Source organism: Alnus glutinosa, chromosome 14, assembly GCF_958979055.1.
Source record: "Alnus glutinosa chromosome 14, dhAlnGlut1.1, whole genome shotgun sequence".
Classification (NCBI taxonomy): Eukaryota; Viridiplantae; Streptophyta; class Magnoliopsida; order Fagales; family Betulaceae; genus Alnus; species Alnus glutinosa.
In genome coordinates this window covers 20,421,390-20,445,553 of record NC_084899.1, presented here as the reverse complement: position 1 = coordinate 20,445,553, position 24,164 = coordinate 20,421,390, and the positions used below count along the sequence as shown (strand labels likewise).

The window sequence follows — 24,164 nt, the reverse complement described above, 5'->3', positions numbered from 1 at the left end:
ATTTCACTTGCCCCTTTCCTATTCAGATAAGACAGAACCTGAACCAAAATTATTTTATATTGACAGTCAAGTAGATAGAAAAAGTAAAGCTTAGACTCCATCTCTTAATGCCTTTTAGAAGATATTTTTTTTTTTTTTTTTTTTGGGAAAGTGATGGTGAAAATAAAGAGTTATGCGAGTTTTTGTGTTTTAGATCGGTAATGTTTTTGTTTTGAAAAAAAAAAAAAAAATCGAAAGGAACAATCAAAGGCTAAAATGTTACCTAAATTATTACCTAATTCATAGGTAATAGATAGCTGAAACAGCTAGCATAGCTACCCCAATTATCTAGACTTCGGTAAACCTAACAATGTATGGGAGATAAACAGTACTCATACGAAGTTGCCGAACAAGTTGGAGCAAATGTGTGAAAATAGTCATTTGGGTGTTAGCTAAAATGGGGATGCTTCATATCTGTGGTTCCTAAATTTGCGAGTCCCTTGCTAGCATATATGCTTATGTTTTATAAAGGAGTTGGTGTTAGCCGCATTGGTCTTCGCCGCATTGGTCTTTCGCCGCTACTTGGAAGTTTCCCAAACATATAAGAGTGCCCTTTCCATACGGTTATGGCAGAAACCAAGGGGTTTTTGCTCACCAATAATCCGTCGACACGTCAGCTAGAACAAAAAAATTGAAATATTGGTGAAACATCGGATCCTTCTCACAACTCCCACTTTTACCTTTAAAAAAAAAAAAAATCCACTGCACCATCACCTCCCGTCTGCCCCACCGTGGGGCTGCCCAGGCCGGAAAGCCATCGCCACCGACTGGGCCGTAGCGTCTGGCCACTGCCCGGACTGGACCACGCCACGAAAACTCCCCCAATTGGAAGATCACCGCCCGTCTGCCCCACCGTGGCACTGCCCAGCCTCCGACCACTGCTCGAACTGGACCACGCCGCGAAAACTCCCCCAACCGGAAGATCACCGCCTGTTTGCCTCACCGTGGCACTGCCTAGGCCGGATAGCCGTCGCCACTGACTGGGCCGTAGCGTCCGGCCTCTGCTCGAACTGGGCCACGCCGCGAAAACTCCCCTAACCGGAAGATCTATTCCATCACCGCCTGTCCGCCCCAAATCCACAGCCCCACCGTCACTACCCAGGCATGAACGCCGCCACACCGGTAACTCCTCGTCTCTTTCTCTGTTTGTGTTCTCTCTCCGATTTTCTCTGTCTGATGGTCGTGATCCGAGGGTGCCGCGTTCGTAGATGTACCGGTGGAGGAGCAACATTCGTATTGGGCACAGCGTCGGCAGCGTTCGGGCCTGGGCTCGGGTGGCGGCAACATTCGTCTCGTCTTGGGCGGTGATTCATCGGTCAAGAGGTCTTGAGAGGGTCTTTTTTTTTTAGCATACGTTGAAGAAACCAGTGTTTTGTTTCTATTCGATTTTTTTTTTCTATGCTTACGTGTCAACTTTTCATTGGAAGGCAAAAAATACCTAGTTTCTGCAATGTCCGGATTGAAGTTATTCCCAACATATAAACTAGAAAGAAATTTTAATTTTTTTTTTTTTGTAAGGAAAAAAGTATAGAAAATTGTTCGGTAATGTGTAAAAATAAAGTAGATTTTTTTTTAAAAAAAATAAAAGAATGGTATGTCATTGTCGCATCAGATCTTTGGCGTTGATACTTTTCCTCACCACTATCCAAAGGAAATATCTTAATATAACGAGAACATATCCATTAAGGGTAGCCAAAATAATTATTGAAAAAGTATAAATTTTTATTTTAACTATTTATTTTTTTATATATATATTTTAACAGATTTTTTATTTTTTTTAAACATTATTTTGTGTGAGAAAAAATGTGAAAGAAAAAAAATATTGTGATTAATAGTCTCTCCATGTCATCATCGTTTCTTGGAGAATTCTGTTTTGCCTTGCACCGGAAAAGATTTTCGAACGGCGATCAACGCGTAAACACAAAATCAAATTACGCACATCAATAATTATAAATCCAACACAACAATAGATTATGTACTAATAAACGTTATTGTTATTAACAAAATAAAGTTACACAAAATATCTACAAATCTGAAGGCCGTCGTTCCTGCGGATCACAAGTTCCCGTACCAGGCGTGTACTCGCCAACAGGCGATTGCTGCGCAAGGAACGATGTAGCAAGCGATGGTGTCCCGACGGGGGAATGCTAGCTTAGCTGTTGTCCAATAGGCGACAACGGACCAATCGTTGTCGCATTAACTGCAAGAAATGAAAACAATTAAAAATTTTGATTATATGCATATCAAGTCCATAACATTGATTAAAAATAAGCAATTTACACAATATTAATCATACCTGCAGATGTACTACTAACAGAAGACGTACTACCTCCGTTTGCTGGTGGACTGTTGAGCACCAGGGCTCGTAAAAATGGCCCAGCCACCCCCAGATTTTTTATTTATTTATATATATATATAAAAGAAATCATTAAAATAATAATAAAGAAAAATGATTGCCACATCAGCGCTGAAGTGTAACACGGGAACAGGTGTCGCGCATGCACGCCAACACCTGTAGGATGACGTGGCTGGACGTTAGTTTTGAACAGAAAATCAGACGGAGGTACTATTTCCGTCTTTTCATATACCATCGGTATCAAATTTGATAAAAAGTGAAACTGAGGGGGCAAAAAATAAAGGTCGTAAAGCACAGGGGGCAAATAGGTATTTAATCCTTGTTTTTATTTGGTTGGACTTTCGAGGAAGAAGAGAGAGAGAGAGAGAGAGAGAGAGAAAATATAATAGAAAAAGAGTAAACAGATGAACAAACATTACCTATTCACTGTACATGTTGGTGAAAAAAAAAAAAAAGTTATAATCATTAGTTAATTGGAGTAAAAAAAAAAGAAAAAAAAAAAAGAAAGCTCAAAATAGTTAAATTTGGCTACTTTAAAAGTTTTAGAGCATCGGTTAGAGATGTTCTAATATAATTTTCCTTGTTGTGTGAATAGTAAATAGGCAAAATAATCTGTTCACTATTCACCATAGGGGTGTACAAGCGGGATGTTAACCGTCAACAACCGCTATATTTATATATATATACAAATAATTATATTTATTGTAAATGAGCCTCAAACGCAACCTTTAAATTCAAGGAATGAATCATCTTAAATTTTTTGATAATAACGGTTTGGTATTTTTTTTGAATTCTTATCATATTTTAATTACAATACAATTGTCAATATATTTTATAATATTTGTCAATATAAAATTGTATTTTCTCTATACCTCAATCTCACGGTGTTGCATAAGATACTTTGATCATATGCAGGGGTAAAATTGCCCCTGAGCTTGGGGAGAGAAGTCCCCCCAAATTTTTTAAAAAACCTCAAAATTTTTAAAAATTGTCTTAATTTTGTTTTTATTAATCCGACCCTCAAAATTAATTTTCTAACCTTAAAAATCTTCATTTTTTAATTTCATCCCCCATCATCTCAAATCCCAGTTTTGTCACAAACCATATGCACATGCCGTATAAGATACCTGGTGTTGATCACTTTCCTCAACCCCTTTCCCTCAACATTAGATATCTCCCACATTGTTATAATCTTAATTAATAAAGATTAAAGCGATGATTTTCCTAAGCGTTAAATTATACTATCCTTTAGCCTTATTCTTACTAGTTTCTTGCACATGATTTCTTATGATTTTTTTTTTTTTTGTTTGCACATATTTAAATGTGTAACCTTTTATAAATAACACAAGATGTGCATACAATGTGGCCTACGTCTTATTGGTGATATAATTATTAAGTTATGAACTTAAATGATTTTCATCTATAACAAAATTTGTTTTGCAGATTTGACTGGCAATAGTACTCGTAGAGGAGGCAGAGGTATGACATGGTTTCGACTTTCGAAGCCGCAAGGCAATGGCATATAAATGTGAAGTTAACGGTTTATGAATTTAATGGTTTAATTAATTGAGTGATTAAAGAAAAGTTGTAATGGACAATGGACTTAGAGGCTCAGGTAATGTATTATTAAGATAATAGCAAAAAGAAAAGAAAGAAAAGAGAAAAAGAAAAAGATGTAAGAGTAAGATAAAGGCAGGTTCAGAGCATTCTTAGTTAATTACAAGTTAATAAAAAATTTAGGGTTGCTACAAACAATATCTATGGTGATTAATTTGATAACTTTTTATTTGGCAAATTGAGCTATTCCTTAATTGGGGTATAAATCATGAATTTCAGTTTGTATTAATTTTTGTTTTGAAAAGAGAAAAGAAAATAAAGAAGGAAAAAAATGAAAAAAGTGTTATCAAACAAAGCCACAGCTCTCTTTGCTAAATTTTTTTATTTTTGTAAATAAAAATATTAACGTACAATATAAACATAAAATATTTTTAAAAAGAAAAAGAAAAAAATTAATTTTATATCACATTAAAACAGTTTCTAAATTAGAAACGAAAACATCTATGAGTTTGGTGCACGAGTTTATGTATAGAATTAAATGCATAGTATATGGTAACGAAAAAACATGTTAGATATCAGCTATATGTATAGTTTGTCTAATATCTTATAAACAGTACATTTTGGGCTACATCCGAATTCGGGAAAGTGATTCCAGGGCAAACTAGAAAACTAACCCGAATCCTAAACAAGTCGTATTCACAAATTGAAAGACTCGGACATGAAGATCGGACTCACAACTATCCAAAACCCGTTTCTTGCACAGAGTCTAATCACCAGATTTTGATTTTTGCCCTTCAACTGCCCCGCCCCAGGATCCAGTGACTTGACCCGATCTGCCCCAGCCAATGTTCAATCCAACCCGATGACCCATGAGACCCGCAGGTCAACCCGGTTAGAAGGGAAGAACAAATTAAGAAACACCCAGATTGAGATATCCGTGACCGTGAGATATGGATAAAAAAAAAAGGGTCGCTTTACTTCCTAAAAATATAACCAGCCAACTACGTACCAATATTCTCTTTTAAAAGAGAATGGAAACTAAAACCGCGACGAAGGAAATGGCATAGACCAGCCAAGCGATAATTTGGAGCCACAGAGGAAGTGGAATTGTAATGGCTGTGAAGTAAGCTGTCACTGCAAAGAAGACACCAACAAGGTTGAGCACTCGGGCTTTCACAGGAAACTTGGACTTCATGAATTTGCTGACGAAGAAGGAAGCAAAGCATAATAACAATTCGAAAGAGAGCACGTGGAAGATTGGAGAGTATTTGGAGTGAACTTGGGCATATGTGAGAGCTATTGCAGGTGCGGATGCTAAGCAAAAGGTGACCATTATCTTAGCCCAATCTCTAATATGATTATGCACTTCCAAATCAAGTGGTTGAGCGCCTGCTTCTAGGTCGGCATGTGGCTGCACCCGCGGCCTTTGGGGGTGAAATCTCTGAACAAGTTGGAGCAAACGTGTGAAAATAGTCATTTTGGGTGTCAGTTAAAATGGGAGATGTATTAAATTGCGCTTCTTTATGCTCGTGTACTTTTATAAAAGAATTAGGCCCCGTTTGAAAACCTCCTTGCCCTCCCCTCCCCTTGGGTTTTTATTTTGAATGATTGAAAATTAAAATTGATATGATATAAAGTTGATATAATTTATATGGAAAAGTGAAAAAAAAAAAAAAAAAAAAAATTGTATTGTAGTGAGTTTTTTATTTAAAAAGTAATAAGAAAGTGTTGATGTGATATAAAAAGTCAAAAAAGTTAAGAATGTTTTAAAATTGATGTTTTTTGAGATAAGTGAAAGGAATGGGAGGGGAGGGGAAAGTGGTTTTCAAACGGGGCCTTAGCCTAAGTGGTCGCACGAATGCATTAAATTGGGAGTTTCCCAAGAAACCTACCTATTGTTAGATGGACTTTTTTGGATGTGCGGGCCACCTCCAATATGTCTTGGAGCGGTGCCTTTTAGTACTTCTTGTAATTCTATTTCTTCCTTTTGTGATATATCTCTAGGAGTGGTGGACTAGACTTGACATTTTGAGGATACGAAGGAGTGTAATCCAGCCAAGCTTGAGCGAGTGGTGGTCGATCGAGCTCGACTCGTGTAATTTTTTCTTGAGTTCGAGTTCCAGTTTGAGCTCAAATTCGAGCTCGAACTTTCCACGAGCCTGGCTTTCGTGTTCGAAATTGGCTCGAACAAGTAGGATCCCTGTGCGAGATCGAGCTCGAGTACTCGGCTTATGCTCAGCTTGAGTGGATCCTTTCGTATTTGGAGAGCAAGTGAGCCGTTCTGGACAGGAGGTTGTGATCGTTGGACTCGTGATGTTTTTGGTCGACCTCATATATACAGTCATACTCAACCCAGGATGTGACCTTGAGGCCACCATGTGCATGTCTGACTTTAAAAGAGGGGGGTAATTACCTTTTCCCCCCATAAACTACCGGCTTGTGTCATTTTGCTCCCATGAACTATCACTTCGACTAAAAGAGAGCATCAAACTACCATTTTTACACACTTTGCCCCCTTTTGTTAGTCTAATTCATGCAAAGACTTAAATGCCCTAACTCAATTTCAAAAATGACCTAAATACCCTTATCTTAAAAAAAAAAAAAAACAAAAATAAAAAGAACAAAAAAAAAAAAAAAACAAAACCTGAAGGAAAAGGGTTGGCTGCCGCTACCCCTGAGGTGGCCGGATGGCCTGCGAGCTACCCCCAGAGGTGGCTCTAGCCACCTTTGGGGTGGCTCGCGGCCCACCCCAGCCTAAGGGGTGGCCGCACGGCCACCCTAGGTCTTTTCTAGGGTGGCCGCGCGGCCACCCCAGAGGCTATGGGTGGCTCGCGGCCACCCCGGAAGCTGGCAGCCACCCCAGAAATGACTCCTCTATGATTTTTTTTTTTAATATATTAATTTTAATATTTTTTTATTAATTATTGTAGAGGGTATTTTGGTCTTTAAATCAAAATTAACGGTAAAAAATGGCATATTCCATCCAAGTTAACGGAATTCCTGACGGAAGGGGGCAAAGTGTGTAAAAATGGTAGTTTGATGCTCTTTTTTGGTCGAAGTGGTAGTTCGTGAGGGCAAAATGACATAGGCCGATAGTTCATGGGGGGAAAAGGTAATTACCCCTTAATAAAGCCTACGAGTATTTTGGTGTAGTGATGAGATTGTAAAAGCCCCACCCCCATCATTTTGTCAAAATCAGGCCAATGCCTATTTAAACCTACAAGTTCTGTAAACATATTTGCATTTTGCTCATTAAAAAAAAAATTAAACTATTCTGTTTAGTGGTTGCATCACTATTACTCCTAAAATGAGGAATTATATATTATTCATTTAAAAAAAATGATAGAGAGTCAGTATTTTCTCACTACTGAAATATTTCAAAAAATTACTCTTTTTTTGGCACCAAGAAATAAAAATCATTCCTACTTGTCATCTCTTTGCCACTTGCCCAACAATCGTGCCCCTTAATTCAGTGATTTTTAAGTAAGCAATTGGGAGATATACATCATTTTTTTGATCTAGCGTGCAATACGATATGAATATTTTAATTAATATATATACATATAAACTATTTTTAAAATCATATCATGTTAATTTTTAGTTGAATGATAAATTAATAAACAATAGAGAGAAAGAGAGTAGGACTGAAATAATTAGGGAAAAAAAATTGTATAATCAGTTCCTGTACTGACTTGAAATAAGCTTTTTAAGGTTTAAAAAATGATTTAAAACTCCACGTGATAAGTAAAAATGACAAATAACTCCACACTTTGAGCTTCTGTTTAAAATTTTGTAGTAATTTGACCTCTCTATATAATGTGACGCATTAACATATTAACTAATTTTCTAACTACTTATACTTATGTAACTTAATTATGTTAATTGAGTTGCTTATTCCCTAACTTATGGGATAATTGCACCACTGGTCCCTATGGTATGCCATAATTATTTTTCACCCTCTATGGTTCAAAAAGTTCATGGGAGGTCCTTGTGATTAGCAATAATTACAAATCGATTACTGGAGTCAATTCCGTTAAAATTTTTGACAGATTCTGTTAAATGACACGCCAACGCTACATTAAACCAATAAGATAACGACACGTGTCCATTTAAATAAAAAAAAAATTATTAAAAAATAAATAAATAAACTTATTTTTTTAAAAAAGAAAAAAAAAACAAAAAACAAAAAACAAAAAACAAAAAACAAAAAAAAAAAAACAAAACAAAAATGAGGAGGGGTGGTCGAGGGTGGAGCGCAGCCACCCCTTGTGGCCTGGGGGTGGCCTGAAACCTACTTGGGGTGGCCGTGGTCGTGGCCTCCCCAGAGGCTGGGGGTGACCTGCTAAAGGTCCATGCGTGGCCTTCAGGCCACCCCCAGGCCACTGGGGGTGGCTGCGCGCCACTCCCGACCATTGGGGGTGGCCACGCGCCACCCCTTTGCCCTTCCCTTTTTTTTTTTTTTTTTAAATAAGTATATTTATTTATTTTTTAATAAATTTATATTTTTTATTAAGATGGATACGTGTCGCCATCTTATTGGCGACACGTGGCACCGGCGTGGCATTTAACAGAATATGTCAAAAAATTTAATGGAATTTAACTCCAGAGATCGATTTGTAATTATAATTTATCACAATGACCTTTTATGAACTTTTTAAACCATAGGGAGTGATTTGTAATTATGGTATACCACACGGACCAATTGTGCAATTATCCCTTAACTTATTAATACAAAGTTAGTGTGTAGAAATTAAATGGTCAATATACATAAATACATATTTTGATTAATATGCACATTTGAATATTAATTAACATGTATGATGACATACTAATGATACCATGTTAGTTAACTAACACATTAATGTTAGTTATGATACGTACTATGTTAATATTAATGTTAGCTATGCTAACATATATTAAGTTTGTATGCTATTGGTTATTGTTAACATATAGTATACATCAATACATGTATCCTTTATGATATACATTGTATTTAATAATCTAGATATTTTATTATTTTATTAGTATGAATTTGTATATTTATTAACTTATATGACATTATATGGTTATAATTTATACTTATAACTTGATTTGTAATTATATATATGAATTATGATATAACTTATGTACTTATCTATGATAAGTATCATCACTATGACTATTTATGAGTCATAAGTATCCTAATTCCTAAGTATGATAATATTTAGATCATATGATCATATGTATGTAGTTAATATGAATTTCATTTTATTAGTATGAATTTGTATACTTAGTAACTTATATGACATTATATGGTTATAATTTATACTTATAGCTCGATTTGTAATTATATATATGAATTATGGATTATATCTTATCATATAACTTATGAGATTAATTATGACAAGTATAATCACTATAACTATTTAAGGGTTATAATTATCCTAATTCTTAAGTATCTAAATATATAATGATAATATTTGGATATATGATCATATTCATATGATATTATGGTCATGTTATATTATATGAATAATATGATTAAGTGTCTAAATTATCATTAAATTATTTAGATCACATGATTAAGTGTTAATATTATTCACTTTTATTATTCAACATATATATAGCCAATTAATTATTTATATTTAATGAAATTTGGCTCCAATAAGCGATTTATAAATTAGACGAACCACATGGATATTTGAGTTGATTTTGGTATGACATAAAGTGATTTGTAAAAATAAGTTATAAATTAATTTGTTAATATATAACTTATTTTTATTATATATATATATATATATGAGTCAAGCCTTAATAAGTGAGTCAAGCCTTATACGAGCGGGTTCACGAGCTTTAATCGAGTCGAGCCGAATTTATACGAGTTTACATCGTTTAATAATCAAGCCTAATTCTGTATTCACGAGTAGCTCATTTAATAATCGATTCGAACACGAGTCGAGTTTATTCGAGCCAATTTTGAGTAAGCTCACGAGTAGCTCAGCTCGTTTACACCCCTACAGTGTGGGTATCTCACGTTGTGGCGAACTAGAATTGCACGTGCAAGGGTGGATCCAACATACAAGCCCCAAGATTTTTTAGCAAGCACAATTTGAGGCCTCCCCCATTTTAACTGACACCAAAAATGACTATTTTCAAACATTTGCTCCAACTTGTTCAAAGATTACACCACCATGGGCCGTAGCCACCTACTTAGAAGCAGGCGCTCAACCACTTGATTTGGAAGTGCATATTCATATTAGAGATTGGGCTATGATAATGGTCACCTTTTGCTTAGCATATGCCCAAGTTCACTCCAAATACTCTCCAACCATATTGTTGCGGAGATGCTCTTATTATTAGAGTTGTACTTTTTCAATAGCTACTTTGACTATTATTGCTGGAAATGCTCTTACCATTCACATTAGAAGGAAATAAAAAGCACTCATAATAATCGACCTTAACTAATATAGAAGTAGAAAAGACTTGTAACCCTTTTAGAGAAAACCCTAGCCATCGGGTTCCTCTTCAGATCTTGGTTGAGGGGGGAGGGGGCGTTGCCCTCGACCCCCTACTCTTACTTTTTCCCACTTGTTTACTTGCTTTCTGTTTATGATTTTGTTTTCGGCCCGGCACTGAGCTGTGGGCTGTTAGATTTATTCTCTCTGGGTGGCTCTCTACAAAACCAAGAGGTGAATGTATTTTCCTCTAATTCTTTTGAGGATTTGAAGTTAGTGGGTTTCGCTCTACGGTTGGGATGTTCAAAGGCTCGAACTGGTGCGAGGAGCGTGGAAGATAAAGAGGGGTCTTCTCTTTCAGATCTGCACTTTCTGTGCTATTTCAGGGGTCATCAGCAACGTTTGAGGAGGAAGGAATGATGATAGGTTACACAACCTATGGTATTTATTTTTCAGGGTGTCGGCAGTGTTTTGATGAAGAAGAAGACTGATGTTTGGGTTCACAAATTGGGTTACTTCTATTCCAACACGGGAATAGGCTTATTCTTGAGCAAATTTTGGTGGGGTTTTATTCCAGTATGCAGATAAGCTAATTTCAAAGCTTTTTCTTTTTCTTTCTTTCTTTCTTTCTTTCTTTGTTTAGAAGAAGCCTTATACAGATTTATCGGCGACTCCCTACGCTCTATGCCGGCCAATGTTATTTAGTTTATGTTTTTGGCTTCTTTAGATTGTATTATGTTGTTTAATCTCTGCAACCTGTCATGATAGACTTTAGATTTAGTTTTTAGATCAGATCTTGTTATCTTATCTTCTCATAGTGAAACTTATCGTAAAATAGAGATGTTTTTCTGTGTCCTTTTACTAAGACAACTGTTCTCTAAGTCAAGAATTAGTTATGTATTTTGCTTTTAGGAGTCTTTATACCCCTAACTACAGCTTTTGACCTTTTAGGCCTCATATTATAATAAAGGTTATTCCGTTGTTAAAAAAAAAATCGACCTTAGCTATTATCTCTCATTTGCTTGTACTTTTTCTTTTTTCTTTTTGCTTCTAAAACTAGAAGCCGAATTCGGTCCAAAGGGGGACATCTGATGTCTGAAAAGGGGTTGAGAAAAAGTGATCAACCCCGGGTATCTGATGCGACATGTGCAATTGTGCGTATGTAAACGTAACAAGACTAACCTAAAAACGTAAACATTTACAGGTGAAAAGTTTTTTAAAAAATGTTTTATGTTTTCTTAAAATTATTTTTTTTTCTTAAAAAAAAAAAAATGTGCCAATAGTAAAGATCATTTCTGAAAAACTGTTTAATTAGTATTATCTAAACGTATATTTCAATATTTTGAAAGTTAGAAAGAGTTTTCAAAAGAAGAATGATTTCATTTTTTCTTGTTCTTCTCTCGTCCTTCCACTTTTAAAAATTACCATTGAATATGTAAGATTCATGCGGGTCGGATCCTACAAATCTAATAGTGATTTTCAAAAGTGGTAAGATAAAAAAAAAAGACACGAAAATGATGAATGGTACATCTCAAACTATATACGCACTAAAAAATCTTTCCATACACGAACTAAAATTTAGCATCAGGATCCTTTAAAGCTTAGGGTCACAAGATCCTTTATAATGTGAAAAATATGTGGTACACTAAGATGATAAATGGTTGAGGTTTTAATTCTTTTAATTTTTGTTTTTTTAAAAACATATACATAGTAAAATATTCTAGTAATTTTAGAGGATCTAGAATATTGTTGTTTTAATTAATTATCTTTGGATCTGATCATCGAAGAAATGGTACTTGCAGTTGTTCTGCATTATTCGTGCACCGTGCACAAAATGACATGGCACTTTCCTTATACCTCCAAGTAGCTCACATGGCCCCAGCTCGTGCATCTGACTGACATATATGGAGTATGCTTCTGGTAAATAGCATACATCTTTTTAGCACAACCACTCGTGAAAATAGCAGCTTTTCTCTAATTCTCGTAATTAGCAAGCAACAGAGTGAATTTCACTTGCCTCTTTCCTATCCAGATAAAACAGGACCTGAACCAAAATTATTTTATATTTGACAATCAAGTAGATAGAAAATGTAATGCTTAGACTCCATCTCTTAATGCCTTTTAGAAGATGTTTTTTATTTTTTATTTGAGAAAGTGATGGTGAAAATAAAGTGTTTTGCGAGTTTTTCTGTTTTAGATCGTCAATATTTTTGTTTTGAAAAGACAAAAAAAAACGAAAGGAACAATCAAAGGCTAAAATGTTATCTAAATTATTACCTAATTCATAGGTAAATAGATAGCTAACCCAATTATCTAGACTTCGGTAAACCCAACAATTTATGGGTTATAAACAGTACTCATACACTCAAACGTACAATAATCTTAATCCTCATCAAGCATGGAAGCTTTATCAGTCAACACAGAAGTTCACAAATGGATATGAAGAAAACACCATTGCCTCATAATTTAAACCAAGGAAATGCTGCTCTCACCACCAGGGGGCCTGCGGACACCACCAAAATGGTCCCTTGACTCTGCCTTTCCATCAGCAAAGATGTTACTGCCACTCATTTCTCTCAGTTTAGCCGTGCTCATATACTTTTGATCAGCAGAGCCAGGAGGAACTTCACCCTTCAAAATACCATAGCCTGTCAGCTCCGCAAACTTCTGGGTATGTAGTTTTTTAGATGTCTTGCCAGCTGGTTCTTCACTAAACATAATATTACTCTGACCTCCAGCAGGCTGTACAATTGACAAACAAAAATAAAACATGAGTTCGTGTAGCTGAAAACCAAAGATATGAAAAATTCACAAACATAACCATTTGGAAGATGTTTGAATTTTATACTATCACCCTTGAAAAAAAGGAGAAGAGCCGTTGTACATCCTCCTTTTGTACATTGTGCTCAAAGGTGTTACAGGTGTACAACTTAGTTGTCAAGAGAGAGAGAGAGAGAGAGAGTTGAAATGGTCTTGCATCTAGCAGAAAAACTGGTAGAAAGAAACCAAGGAAAGGATGCGATTCGGCAATAATTTGGATGGAAAGACAAAAAATGGACATTCAAGCAAAGAAAGAAATGCAAATTAGAATATCTAGCTCTTATGCATGATGAAAAGAGTTCAATTTATTATAGGAGTGCAATTGAAATTATTGTCATGGGATCCTCTTCTGACATTTCACAAGCTTGGGAATTCAGATACATTTGATTCCAAAAGCTTGCAATTTAGGAATGCATAAAATTTGACACTTCATTAACTCAATATTAGACCCAGCCTACAAAGTTACCCTGCATGGTGGATTAGAAGAGAGTACTAGCACAATGACCACTGTTTAACTTCTCATCCAAATTATAATACTTGGGGGAATGAAATATAAAAACAATGAAGGATTCACTGTCATGCCCACAAAATACTCACATTTGAAACTTTGACAGACGTCCGTACATTTCGAGGTGCAGGCTCTCCCATGTCTCTACTTTCTTTTGATTCCAAGGTGCGCACAGCAGCCACTGACCGAGACACAATTTCAGGAGGGCCAAAGATATCGTGGCCACTGAGCTCCTTAGACTTGGCACCTGATGTCTGCTTCTTAGTCTTTGCATCTGACTCACTTTGCAATGTCCCACTTAATTCACGCTGCTTTGCTACCTCAGGGAGAGAGGTAGGCTTCTTGGGAGAAAGACTCTCTTCAGTACTGAATGAAATTTGACTGATTCCATTCATTGCTTGCTGAACGTTCAAACATATAAGTTAGAAGGAGAATGGACAACATGATGGACTTTTGATGTCTAAGATGCTCATATTGCACCCTGAACCCAATGAGATCCACTAATATACCTGATAAACACGCAGCCCTGTTCTGTTATTATGATTAGCAGCATCAGATTCTGATGCACCATCTACGCCGTTTCCAGCAAATATACCACTACCATTAATTTCTTTTAATTTATACCCAGAACATGGCTTCCTGAAAGTAACACACGAAACAGTTCCAAATAGACTTAGATATATGACACCCATAATACGAAATCATAATGCCGCAGACCTTGCAATAAGAAACATAGATGATGTAGCATAAGCTTGAAAATCTATAGCAGCAAGATTTATTTTTCAGCTTTACCTTTATTTCTTTATATTCGTTGGAAGGTTACAGTGAACTCTATCAGAGTTAGGAACATGTTTAAGCAGAATCAAACCTCAACCCTGATGAGGGCAAAAAAAAGTAGGCCACCAGTAGGTTCAAGCTCAATCCTTTTTTTTTTTCTTTTTTTTCTTTTTATTTTGGCAAACCAAAACTTAATCTAGCAGCTTGCTCTGGTCCTAATGGGCAAAGAAGGAACTTTAATAGTAAGTTTTCACAATGTAAAATTGTATGAACTCTTTTCTTTTTGTGTTTTTCACATTTTCCTGATCTGGCATGACATAAAGCATAAAGTGTATCTAATTCCCTCCAAGCAATGTTATTCCATCTCTTACTTGGTCCAAGGAGGAGTTGCATTTAAAGATTTAATTTATACACATGCATCGCATTAGCTATGGAATTCTACCATGTAAATTTTGAGACTTTGAAGTTTGGTACTAAAACAAACTCATCTTGATATGCCAGAAATGGCAGTGGCTATTCTAGTAAAATCTTATCCTATTTTTCGTTCTGGATTATGCAGTCAGCAATTTCAATCCCTATTTTAAGTATATTATTATCGCTTCAATATCTTCAAGTATGGAAGTAATACCACTAGTCAAGATCCTATTTTTAAGGATTGAGATTCCAGCAATTTGGGTAGCAAATTGCTAGGTTGGACAGTAAATTGTGAGAGAGTTCATATAAACACACCTACCTGGGTAAGTGACTGAACTTTGTACGGGTGCGTTTTACATAGGTTCTCTTACAAATGCTGGGTATGACTGACTTTGACCATTTCTAACTCGGATATGCCCATAACTTCGTCTCTAGCAGACTAGCAGTTAAGTCTTATAAGCTTTCTTCACACTTCCACATATATATTTATGTTTTTGTGTCTGCATGGGGGTAATCAAGTTTACATTACATATTAAAAAGAAAAATTACCAAAATTGTAGTAGCTACTATAATTTAAAGATCAATCAGAAGAGAAGCTTCAGCATTTAACTTATGACACAGATCAGGAACACAAAAAAATTGACACAAAAATTCTATCAATCGCATTTCTAAATAGAATAAACCAGTATTTGAAACAGATACGAAATCAGATCGAAACCAAGAAAGCATCCGTTAGATCTGACTTCAAAGTCAGCAAAGCACAATCGGAAAAGAATAGAGGAACGCAAAAAAAAAAAAAAGATACCGCATGCAATTGTTGCATTGTAAAGCGGCATTTGAGAAATAGTTTCAAGTGAAAAACGAACTTCTCAGAATAGACAAAATGAAAATTAAGCTCAAAAGCGAAAATCTTTGAGCGCAAAATAGAATGCAATCTTACTTTTTCGCTAGGCTCTGAGTTTCTTCGTCGGTGAGTTGATCTCCGTGGAGGACTTTGCTCATTTTATCGGACGGCTGAGAATACACACATACACAAGTGTTTGTATTAATACGTGTGGCGCATAACCGCACATTTATCACCGGAGAAATCAAGAAGCAGTACCTGGTGAGAGCGAGCGCCGTATACATTGGCCGGAGAGTTTGACGGAGCAGCCTCCGGCCAGGTGAGCAGATCCGCTGTGGACGTCTTCCTCACGGGTGTGCTTCTCTCCATTCTCTCTCTCTCTCTCTCTGCGTGTGTACGTGAGCGAGTTAAGCGTCAGACTATTTTAGTCTGCCTTTGAGATATTTTCAAAAAAATTTGAAAATTTAAATTTCGTATAGATAAGGGTCTTGGGCTGTGTAAATGATATCCACCAAACTATATATAGTTTCTTTTTTTCTTTTTCATTTTTTTCTGTTTAATAAAAGGAAAATAATTTTATGAAGAAATTTCTGTGGTTTTGGACTTTCCTTCTTTAAAGGCTTTCAAACAGCATAGTTTGTTTCTTTTCCCCCCCTTTTTTTTTATGAGTTGAAGAAGGATAAGAATGGATAAAGCATTAAAAAATAATCTAATTTCGGACAAAGTTTTCTTTTAAAATAATTTTAATTTGATCTGCTTTTAGAAAATGTAATTCTCGCATATATTTTAAAAATTATTTGATAAATGTCAATTTAATAAACTAAATATAAAGAATTTCTTCCAACCTAATTTGAAGTAAAGCTTTATTGCGGAGTCTTTTACGGCGTTAAGGGCAGTAGAATTTTGTAAAAATAGAGATTTTCCTTATATTATATTGGAGTGAGATTCTTTGATTGTAGTGAATGCCCTTAATAATAGGAATGAAAATTGGCGAAGGTATGGGCAAATTACGCTTGATATTGATGCGGTTCTTAATGATTTTCAAAGTTGAAGTTACTGTCATACAAAGCGGGGGCTAACAAGGCGGCTCATCTTTTGGCAAAGGAGGGCATTTTGCACCGCATTAATCGAGTGTGGCGTTATTTTATTCTAGATTTTATTTTTAGTATTGTGAACTCAAAGAAGTTGTCTCTGGCTTTTTAGGGCTGTCTAGGTTCTAGTTTTGTATGATTGTTTATGCAATGAAATAGCAGTGATTTTTTCTTTTTTCTTTTTTCTTTTTTTTAAAAAAAATAAACTTTATTAATTTAAAGAGTACCCAAAATTCTCAAAATAGTTAAGTGCTAGTAAACCGTGAGAGGTCCTTTTTGGTTGATTCCGGCGGGTATGTGTAGATTGGGTTTCAAGCTTCTCATCCGTTTGTTGATTGTTTTGAAAGAACACTTGGAAGGCTGAGATCTAATGAAGGTATATAGCGAGTGAATGGTTTGGAAGGACGTCGACAGGAACTTTGGAGGAGTCATCGCCGTGAAGAGCACCAAAAAGAAAGAAAAATTGAAAGAGAGAGAGTGGGATCGGAGTCCCTGAGAAAGAGTTGATTAACTTTGATACCATGTAAAAAACTACATCAAATAAAAATAAAAAAATACTCAAAATAACATTTTTATTTTACAACTATTTCACAATAACAACGCAGCATTTTTATGGCATGAAATGAATCAAATTAGATTGTTATGTGGAAGATTGCATCAAATAAAAATTGAAAAATTGTCAAAATTACATTTTTATTCTACAATTATTTCATAATATCGACACAACCGCTTGAACTAACACTTGGACTCAAATGAAAAAAAAAAAAAAAAAAAAGAAAGAATTAAGAGTTGATTCGGACTATCATGTGAACATTATAAAATAATTGAGGGATAAAAATATAATATATACTATTTATAAAAAAAAAAAAAAAAAAAAAAAAAAAAAAAAAAAGAAAGAAAAAAAAAAAAGAAGAAAAAACCCCTCTAGAATCTTGAAGGGTCATGTTAATTTAAAACGACCGTGAGTTGCAACAGTGTTGTGTTACAATAAAAATAAGAAGCTCTCTAGAATCATGAAGGGCCATATTAACTTAAAACGACCCCGTGTTGCAACCATGTTGCACGTGTTACAATTGTAATGCTATATCCACCATGCACCCCCAACGAGAGGAAATTAATAATTTTATTGCCACTCATGGGGTGCTTATCTATCTGTTTAAATTGTGCATCCTATAAAACGAAAGATGCCAATCCTTTTTTATTGGATGGGACGTCTATGTTTGCCCTTGCAATGAATTTTCAGTACAAATTTGTTCCGGCCGTGAATTAAATGAACAAAGCTGCTGGTGAATAGGTTCGGATTCAGCTCAAATTAATTTAATTTTGATATGGTTTACTTATTAAATCAACAGAGTTTGAGTAAAAAATTCAGATTCAAATTTGTATAAAATGGATTCGACTCTTATAAGTTTTTATAATTTTATTTTTATTATTTTTATAATATTGTTTTTAACTTTGTAACGAAAACATGTTAAATATTTAAAAAAAAAAAAAAAAAAAAAAAAAAAAATATTTTCGTAATGCAATATATATATCTTGAATCATTGTAATTGTAATGAATGCTGTTAGGAAAATTATCTGCTCATAAAGGTTGTGGGCCACCAGGCCCATGATCAACCCACAGTTAAGGCCCTAAATAATATTAGGTCCAGCCATCAGGTTTGTAGCTATTTTTCAGCCTATAAATACATATTTATAACATATATAAAGGAGGACTCAATTATCTCAAGCAGTTTTTTTTCTCTAAAAAATCATAATCAATACTCTCTAACTTAAGCATCAAAGGGGGATCGTCGGCACCCCCGACGCAGTTGTTTGTTATTTTGCAGATCTCAAAGAACAAGACAAATCATCAGGCATGTCATCAGGTAACACGACACCATGCTGGAAACTGTATCAATGCTTTGCTCGCTCTGATTGCAGCCTTACTTTTTCTCTTATATTTCAATACTAAAATACTGGGAGTTTGTTCTGTTAAATTCCTATTAGGTAAATAAAGTTAAGCTTGAATAATATAATAATAATAAAATCTCAGTACGGAAGAAGAAGAAGAGGGGGCGGAGAGCAGAGGGAGGAGGAAGGCGGAAGCGATAGTCGGAAAAGCATGCTCGCATGACAACCAAATGAACCAATTAAACAGCCAAGTGCTATGTATATATGAAAGATCGCGGAACAGTTCAACTGCAACTCTTTTTTTTTCAAAGTCAGTATTCTCTTCATCATCCTAATTCCTATGGGCACATCTACACAAACAAAAAAACAAAAAATTCCGACTTTCCGAATTCACAAGCATGAAAAATTGTGCCTAAAAGGCCTCCAAAGCCGCTAGAGCAAAAATATCATAATCTTCACAACTGTACCCATGGAAATCTTTACACCCACACTCATCCCACTTCTTAACCTTCCCATTTCTCCTTCTCCCCATCTCCTCCATTGCAGGAACTTCAACTTTCATCCCCACTTGCAGCTTAGGTGGCTTGTTGTCACCCACATGTCTCATCGTCGAAATCATCGGGACCCACTTCTCCATTTCCATGTTCGGTGATTCAAAGACTTCTTTCCACGGAATCTCTGCCCTCCCCAAGAGCTGTGACCCCGCAATCCTGCCAAAAACAGGTACTTTGCTCCTCCACCGGAGCTCGAAAACCACGTTTTCTTGCTTCAGATTGTCCATGGAGTCTTGGGTACCAGAGCAATCCAACGAGAAGGACTCGTTCCAAGAGAGGTCGGATCTGGAGGAGATTTCTCGGGTGTTAAGCCGAATTCTTTTGTTGTTTCCTGCAGAAAGATAGCATCTAACAAAGAGCGTGCCAGTGGACTTGAAGTCCACGTTTTTTGTTTGCATGATAGTCAGTTTACAAGAAAGAGAAGAAAGCTGCTGAGGAGCATCCATTGAGAATGAAAGTGGAAAAGGCTGAGAGGTTTGTTCTGTGGGTTAAGAGGGTTTGGCAGGTGCGGATATATAGAGTTGGAAGGAAGATGGCAGATGGTATTATATATTGCTTCTTTTGAGGACGCTTCTATATTTTATGTATCACCCAGCTGGAAAGCTAGATTCTTGTTGTACTACTAAGATCTATCTACTTTTATAATGACAACATTGACAAGAAATGGGATCGTAAGAGATTGTTTAGAAGATCATGTCGAATTAAAATAAGCCTTTAAGATTCTGCAAGGATTTCCTTGCAAGGTGCGGCACAAGTGAAGAAATCCTACCTCCACTAAAAAGAAAAAGGTTTTTGGCACTCGTGGATTCATTTCTTTGACTGATCGGAGCCGTCGAAGTGGAAATATATCCAGACACGTACGCATATGACCCGTTTTGACTGTCAAAAGTAGAATTGCCTAATTTCCACTTCTACAGTTAAATGAAGAATCCATCGTTGCCCTGGGTCACGAATTTGGGTCTAATTCTAAACATGATATTTAGGGGTGGGTATCGGGTAAGTTGGTGTCGAAAATAGCATTTTCGATTACCGACCCGTCCTTGTCGGTAAAGTCGGATAATTACCCGACATATTTCCGTTAAACTTTGATTTCGAAATTGTCGGATAAATCGGAAAGTCGGTAATAGTCTATCGGATGAATCGGTAATACGAACACATACAGATATGCCTATAAAGGCATAAACACAGGCAAACATCCAGAAAGACCAAGTAAAACTCAAAACATGAAAATAAAATAAAATAAATTTATGTGAAATGTGTAATAACAATAACTACAAGGATCTAAATCAGTCAAAAAATGATAACAAAGAGTTTTGTAAATCGAAAAACAGAGAAAAGTATAAACGACATAGATCTATCATCAATGCTAATTGCTGTACCTGATTTGCAAAGAATCAACTAGAGGGAGTCAGGGAGAGTTTGGTAGAGAAGCTAAAAATGGAAGAGAAGCGAATGGGCCATGGCACGTGAATGAGCTTTATGAACCCCCCAAACGCAGTATTTTCGGTCTGTTTGGTTGCTGGAGGAAAGGGGGAAAGTTAACCGAGGCAAAGAAATTAAAAAGCATGGAATTTGAAAGACGTTTAAATGGAGGGGCGAACGGGCAAGGATTTCTGGTTCTGGGTTAATTTGGCGGGGGGGAGACGACGCTGTGGGTCTGAGCTGAGGGTGAAGGTCAAATGGAGTGAATAGGGTTTCCAAAAATTAGATTATATAGGTGTTCAAAACGGCGTCGTTTTGTTAGTTTTGTTAAAAAACTAACTGAGCCTTAGTCATGTCAGGTAAGTCGGTAACCAACTGAAAAAACCATTTTGTCGATTACTGACTGATCCGAAAAGTCGAAAACTCTTTTAATTTCGAATTTCAATTTTATAATTAATCGGTAGGCGGAATGCGACCAAAGTCGGTTCGGTAGCGATCGGCGTATTTTCGGTAGTCGATAATCGGATAATTTGCCCACCCCTAATGATATTCATGTCTTTTTTTTGTATCTGTCTAATAATAATGTAATTTTTAAAATTATTATTTGATTTAAATTTAATAGTGATTTTAAATGCTATATTATTAGTAGAAAAACATCAATAAAAAGTAATTTTAAAAGTCACATTATTTATAATTCAGATTAGATAAAAAAAATCATAAATAAGCTTTGTGCGTTAATTCGAAAAGGAGAAGTGATTCCACAAGTTAAAGAATTAATTACCTAGCATGTCCTTGAAAGTGCAATCCTCCATGCTACTTATTGAATTATTAATTTTCTTTAAATTAGTGATTGGCTGTAAAGAGAGGAAATGAAGAGAGTTCATTGGTATAATATATTTGTCTAAGGCCCATTCGAGCACTCACTACATGAAAAATAACTGAATAATATCAGACAGCTTTAAGCTCATTGCGTACGTACGTGATAAGCATTCAGGGCACCATCTTTATGAAGTACTCTCTCATAAAAAGGAGCACACATCCCCAAATACGCACGATCATTAACATTATCATTATCACTCTTTTCTTAAATCTCTCCACTCAGTTTTTTTGTCAATAAAATTAGTAACTTAAGGCCAGGATGCCAACTTCGGCAATCTCCTTCGCTGATTTCTTTCTCTTTTGCAAGCATTGACCAAACGGTACCTTGGCACGAGGAAAATTGTTCTAACAGTTTGGCACCTCCTTGCAGGCACTGGCCTTTTGTCTTCCTTGCAAGTCTCCTCCGCCGGACGTTTGGTGTACGATTAGTTACAATTATCCTCATTTCATAATATATATATATATATACTTCGTTATACTATTCCTAAAGTTTGCTTAGATAAATTTAGGGTTAAATGCTTTAGAAGTACTTATGGTGGCTCACGCCTCTAGATATATATATATGGCCGGTTAGAGTCTTTGTGAAAGGTGCAGCCACCCTAAAATGGGCGTTGCCGAAACTACTCTTAAATGGCTGATTTCGGCAAACCTTCTATGGCTGGTCTGAGGTTATAGAGGATTTACGTACGTTTAGATCGATCGTGCATGTAGATCAACAATTAAGTTACATCAACATTTTCATGCAAAAAATCATTGAAAAATTGGATGAGATAATTGCCAGATTAGACGGTAGTTTAGCTGAAAATAACAAAGCGCCAACGCTATGACAGCCACAACGGTGCTATCACCGTATTCCTTGCAACCACCGTGTCAAACCGCATGATCCACCACCACTTAAAGTCCAGCCACCAGGCTCGGCCAAGTCTACACAAAAGGAACAACTCAATCACACCCAAGGAGAAGTAACGGGCTACACCACTGGCAACCCAAAATCAAATCCCTTCGCGCAGCTGCGCCACCTTGTACCGTCGAGCACAGGGAAGCCCAGATACGATGGTTGTTGAGCTAGCGGGCTGAAAGTGTTAGAAATAATCAACATATTATTTAATCTAACATGCGCAGCGGAAAACGAATAAACAGGATTCAGGCTTACCTCTAGCCATGTTTGCTCAAGCGTCTCCACGATCCATCTGAAGGCCAAGAAAGATTATTTGAGGGATCTTCTAACCTATGCCTATTGCTTGATGGCTGTACTGATGGTGTACACAGGCACTCTATTTATAGGCTAGGTTAGGGACCCTCAAAATGGTAAACACCGTATTTGTTTCCTTCCATCAAGGAAACAATATCGTTAATTGATTTTAAAATCAATTAACCGATTCCATATTTACGGTAATCTAAATTAATAGAAATAACCATAATACCGATTCCATATTTACGGTAATCTAAGTTAATGGAAATATCCATAATGCCGTATATGTTTATTGAAAAAATAATAAACATAGTAAATACCGTAAATGTGATATAAAGGCCACAACCAAAAAGGAATAATATATTACATTCTCCCACTTGGACTTTATAACACATGACCATATGGTATTAGGTTCTTTAGTTTTGGCCAATCTTTTATGGAATCCTCCAACTCAGTTAAGAAATGTTTCACACGAATCATGGCGGTAAAACCATTATAAAATTAGGTCGTCCCTTCCATGTATCACGATGTAAAACACTCCTTACATGAGTACCTTATGGATAATCAAGCTTTATGAATGAACTTCCTATAAGTCATTCGGGTCCAACTTTATTTATCCTCATGGATAAAATAACAAATGTGCACAAAAAATCTTTATTACAATAACTTTATGTCTATAGACCAAAAAGAGACAAACCAAGCGAAAATGAATTAATGAGTCTCATATATTCCGCATGACTTTATTCTTTCTTTACCGGTAAACTTTAAATCATGGGATCCGCAATCATTAATTCAGTACTTATATGCTCAATAGACCCTTTATGTCTCTTAATGTTATCTCTCGTACTGAGATACTTAATGTCGATTTACTTCTGCTTCTACTTTTTATTCTTATAAAAGAAGATTATAGTAGAATTACCGCAGAGTATCTTTATGGTCTAACTGTAAAATCGACAAGATTGAGACTTTCAACAAATGTCTCAACCATCATGCCTGTGTACCAAATTCATAGCACGCTAGACTTTTAGCTTTCTTGGTAGATGTAGCAACTATAGTCTGCAAACTGCATCTCTAGGATCTATCCTTCAATAAAAAGATATATACCTTAGAGTAGACTTTCTACTATCTACACAATCAGCAAACTCAAATCTAAACAACTAACCACCTTCAAATGGAAAGTGTATCCTTAGGTTAAGTTGTTCTTCTTGATTCCTTGCATATACCGCAAGGCTTTATTTGCAGCACTTTATTGACTCAATATACTTATTGTCAGTCATATGGTTATGTATAATGCAGACGCTTAAAACTTTTCATCTGCCCTTATTCCAATACCTTTTGGGACATTAATCTGTATTTAATTAGTCCCTCTTAATTGCTACTGAAG

The 24,164-nt window shown here is 35.8% G+C and overlaps 2 protein-coding genes across 2 annotated transcripts; both read right to left on the bottom strand.

Annotated features, from left to right (window-relative positions):
- Positions 1 to 12,635: 12,635 nt before the first annotated feature.
- Positions 12,636 to 16,216, bottom strand: LOC133857366 (uncharacterized). Its single transcript, XM_062292612.1, has 5 exons — positions 16,008 to 16,216; positions 15,846 to 15,919; positions 14,224 to 14,353; positions 13,804 to 14,115; positions 12,636 to 13,128 (listed from the first exon to the last, which is right to left on the bottom strand). Exons 1-5 carry the CDS (start codon positions 16,116 to 16,118, stop codon positions 12,853 to 12,855), a joined length of 903 nt encoding a protein of 300 aa, XP_062148596.1. The 5' UTR covers positions 16,119 to 16,216; the 3' UTR covers positions 12,636 to 12,852.
- Positions 16,217 to 18,957: 2,741 nt separating this feature from the next.
- LOC133857294 (uncharacterized) lies at positions 18,958 to 19,822 on the bottom strand. The gene has a single exon (XM_062292504.1). It carries the CDS (start codon positions 19,731 to 19,733, stop codon positions 19,146 to 19,148), a length of 588 nt encoding a protein of 195 aa, XP_062148488.1. The 5' UTR covers positions 19,734 to 19,822; the 3' UTR covers positions 18,958 to 19,145.
- Between the last annotated feature and the right edge of the window lie 4,342 nt (positions 19,823 to 24,164).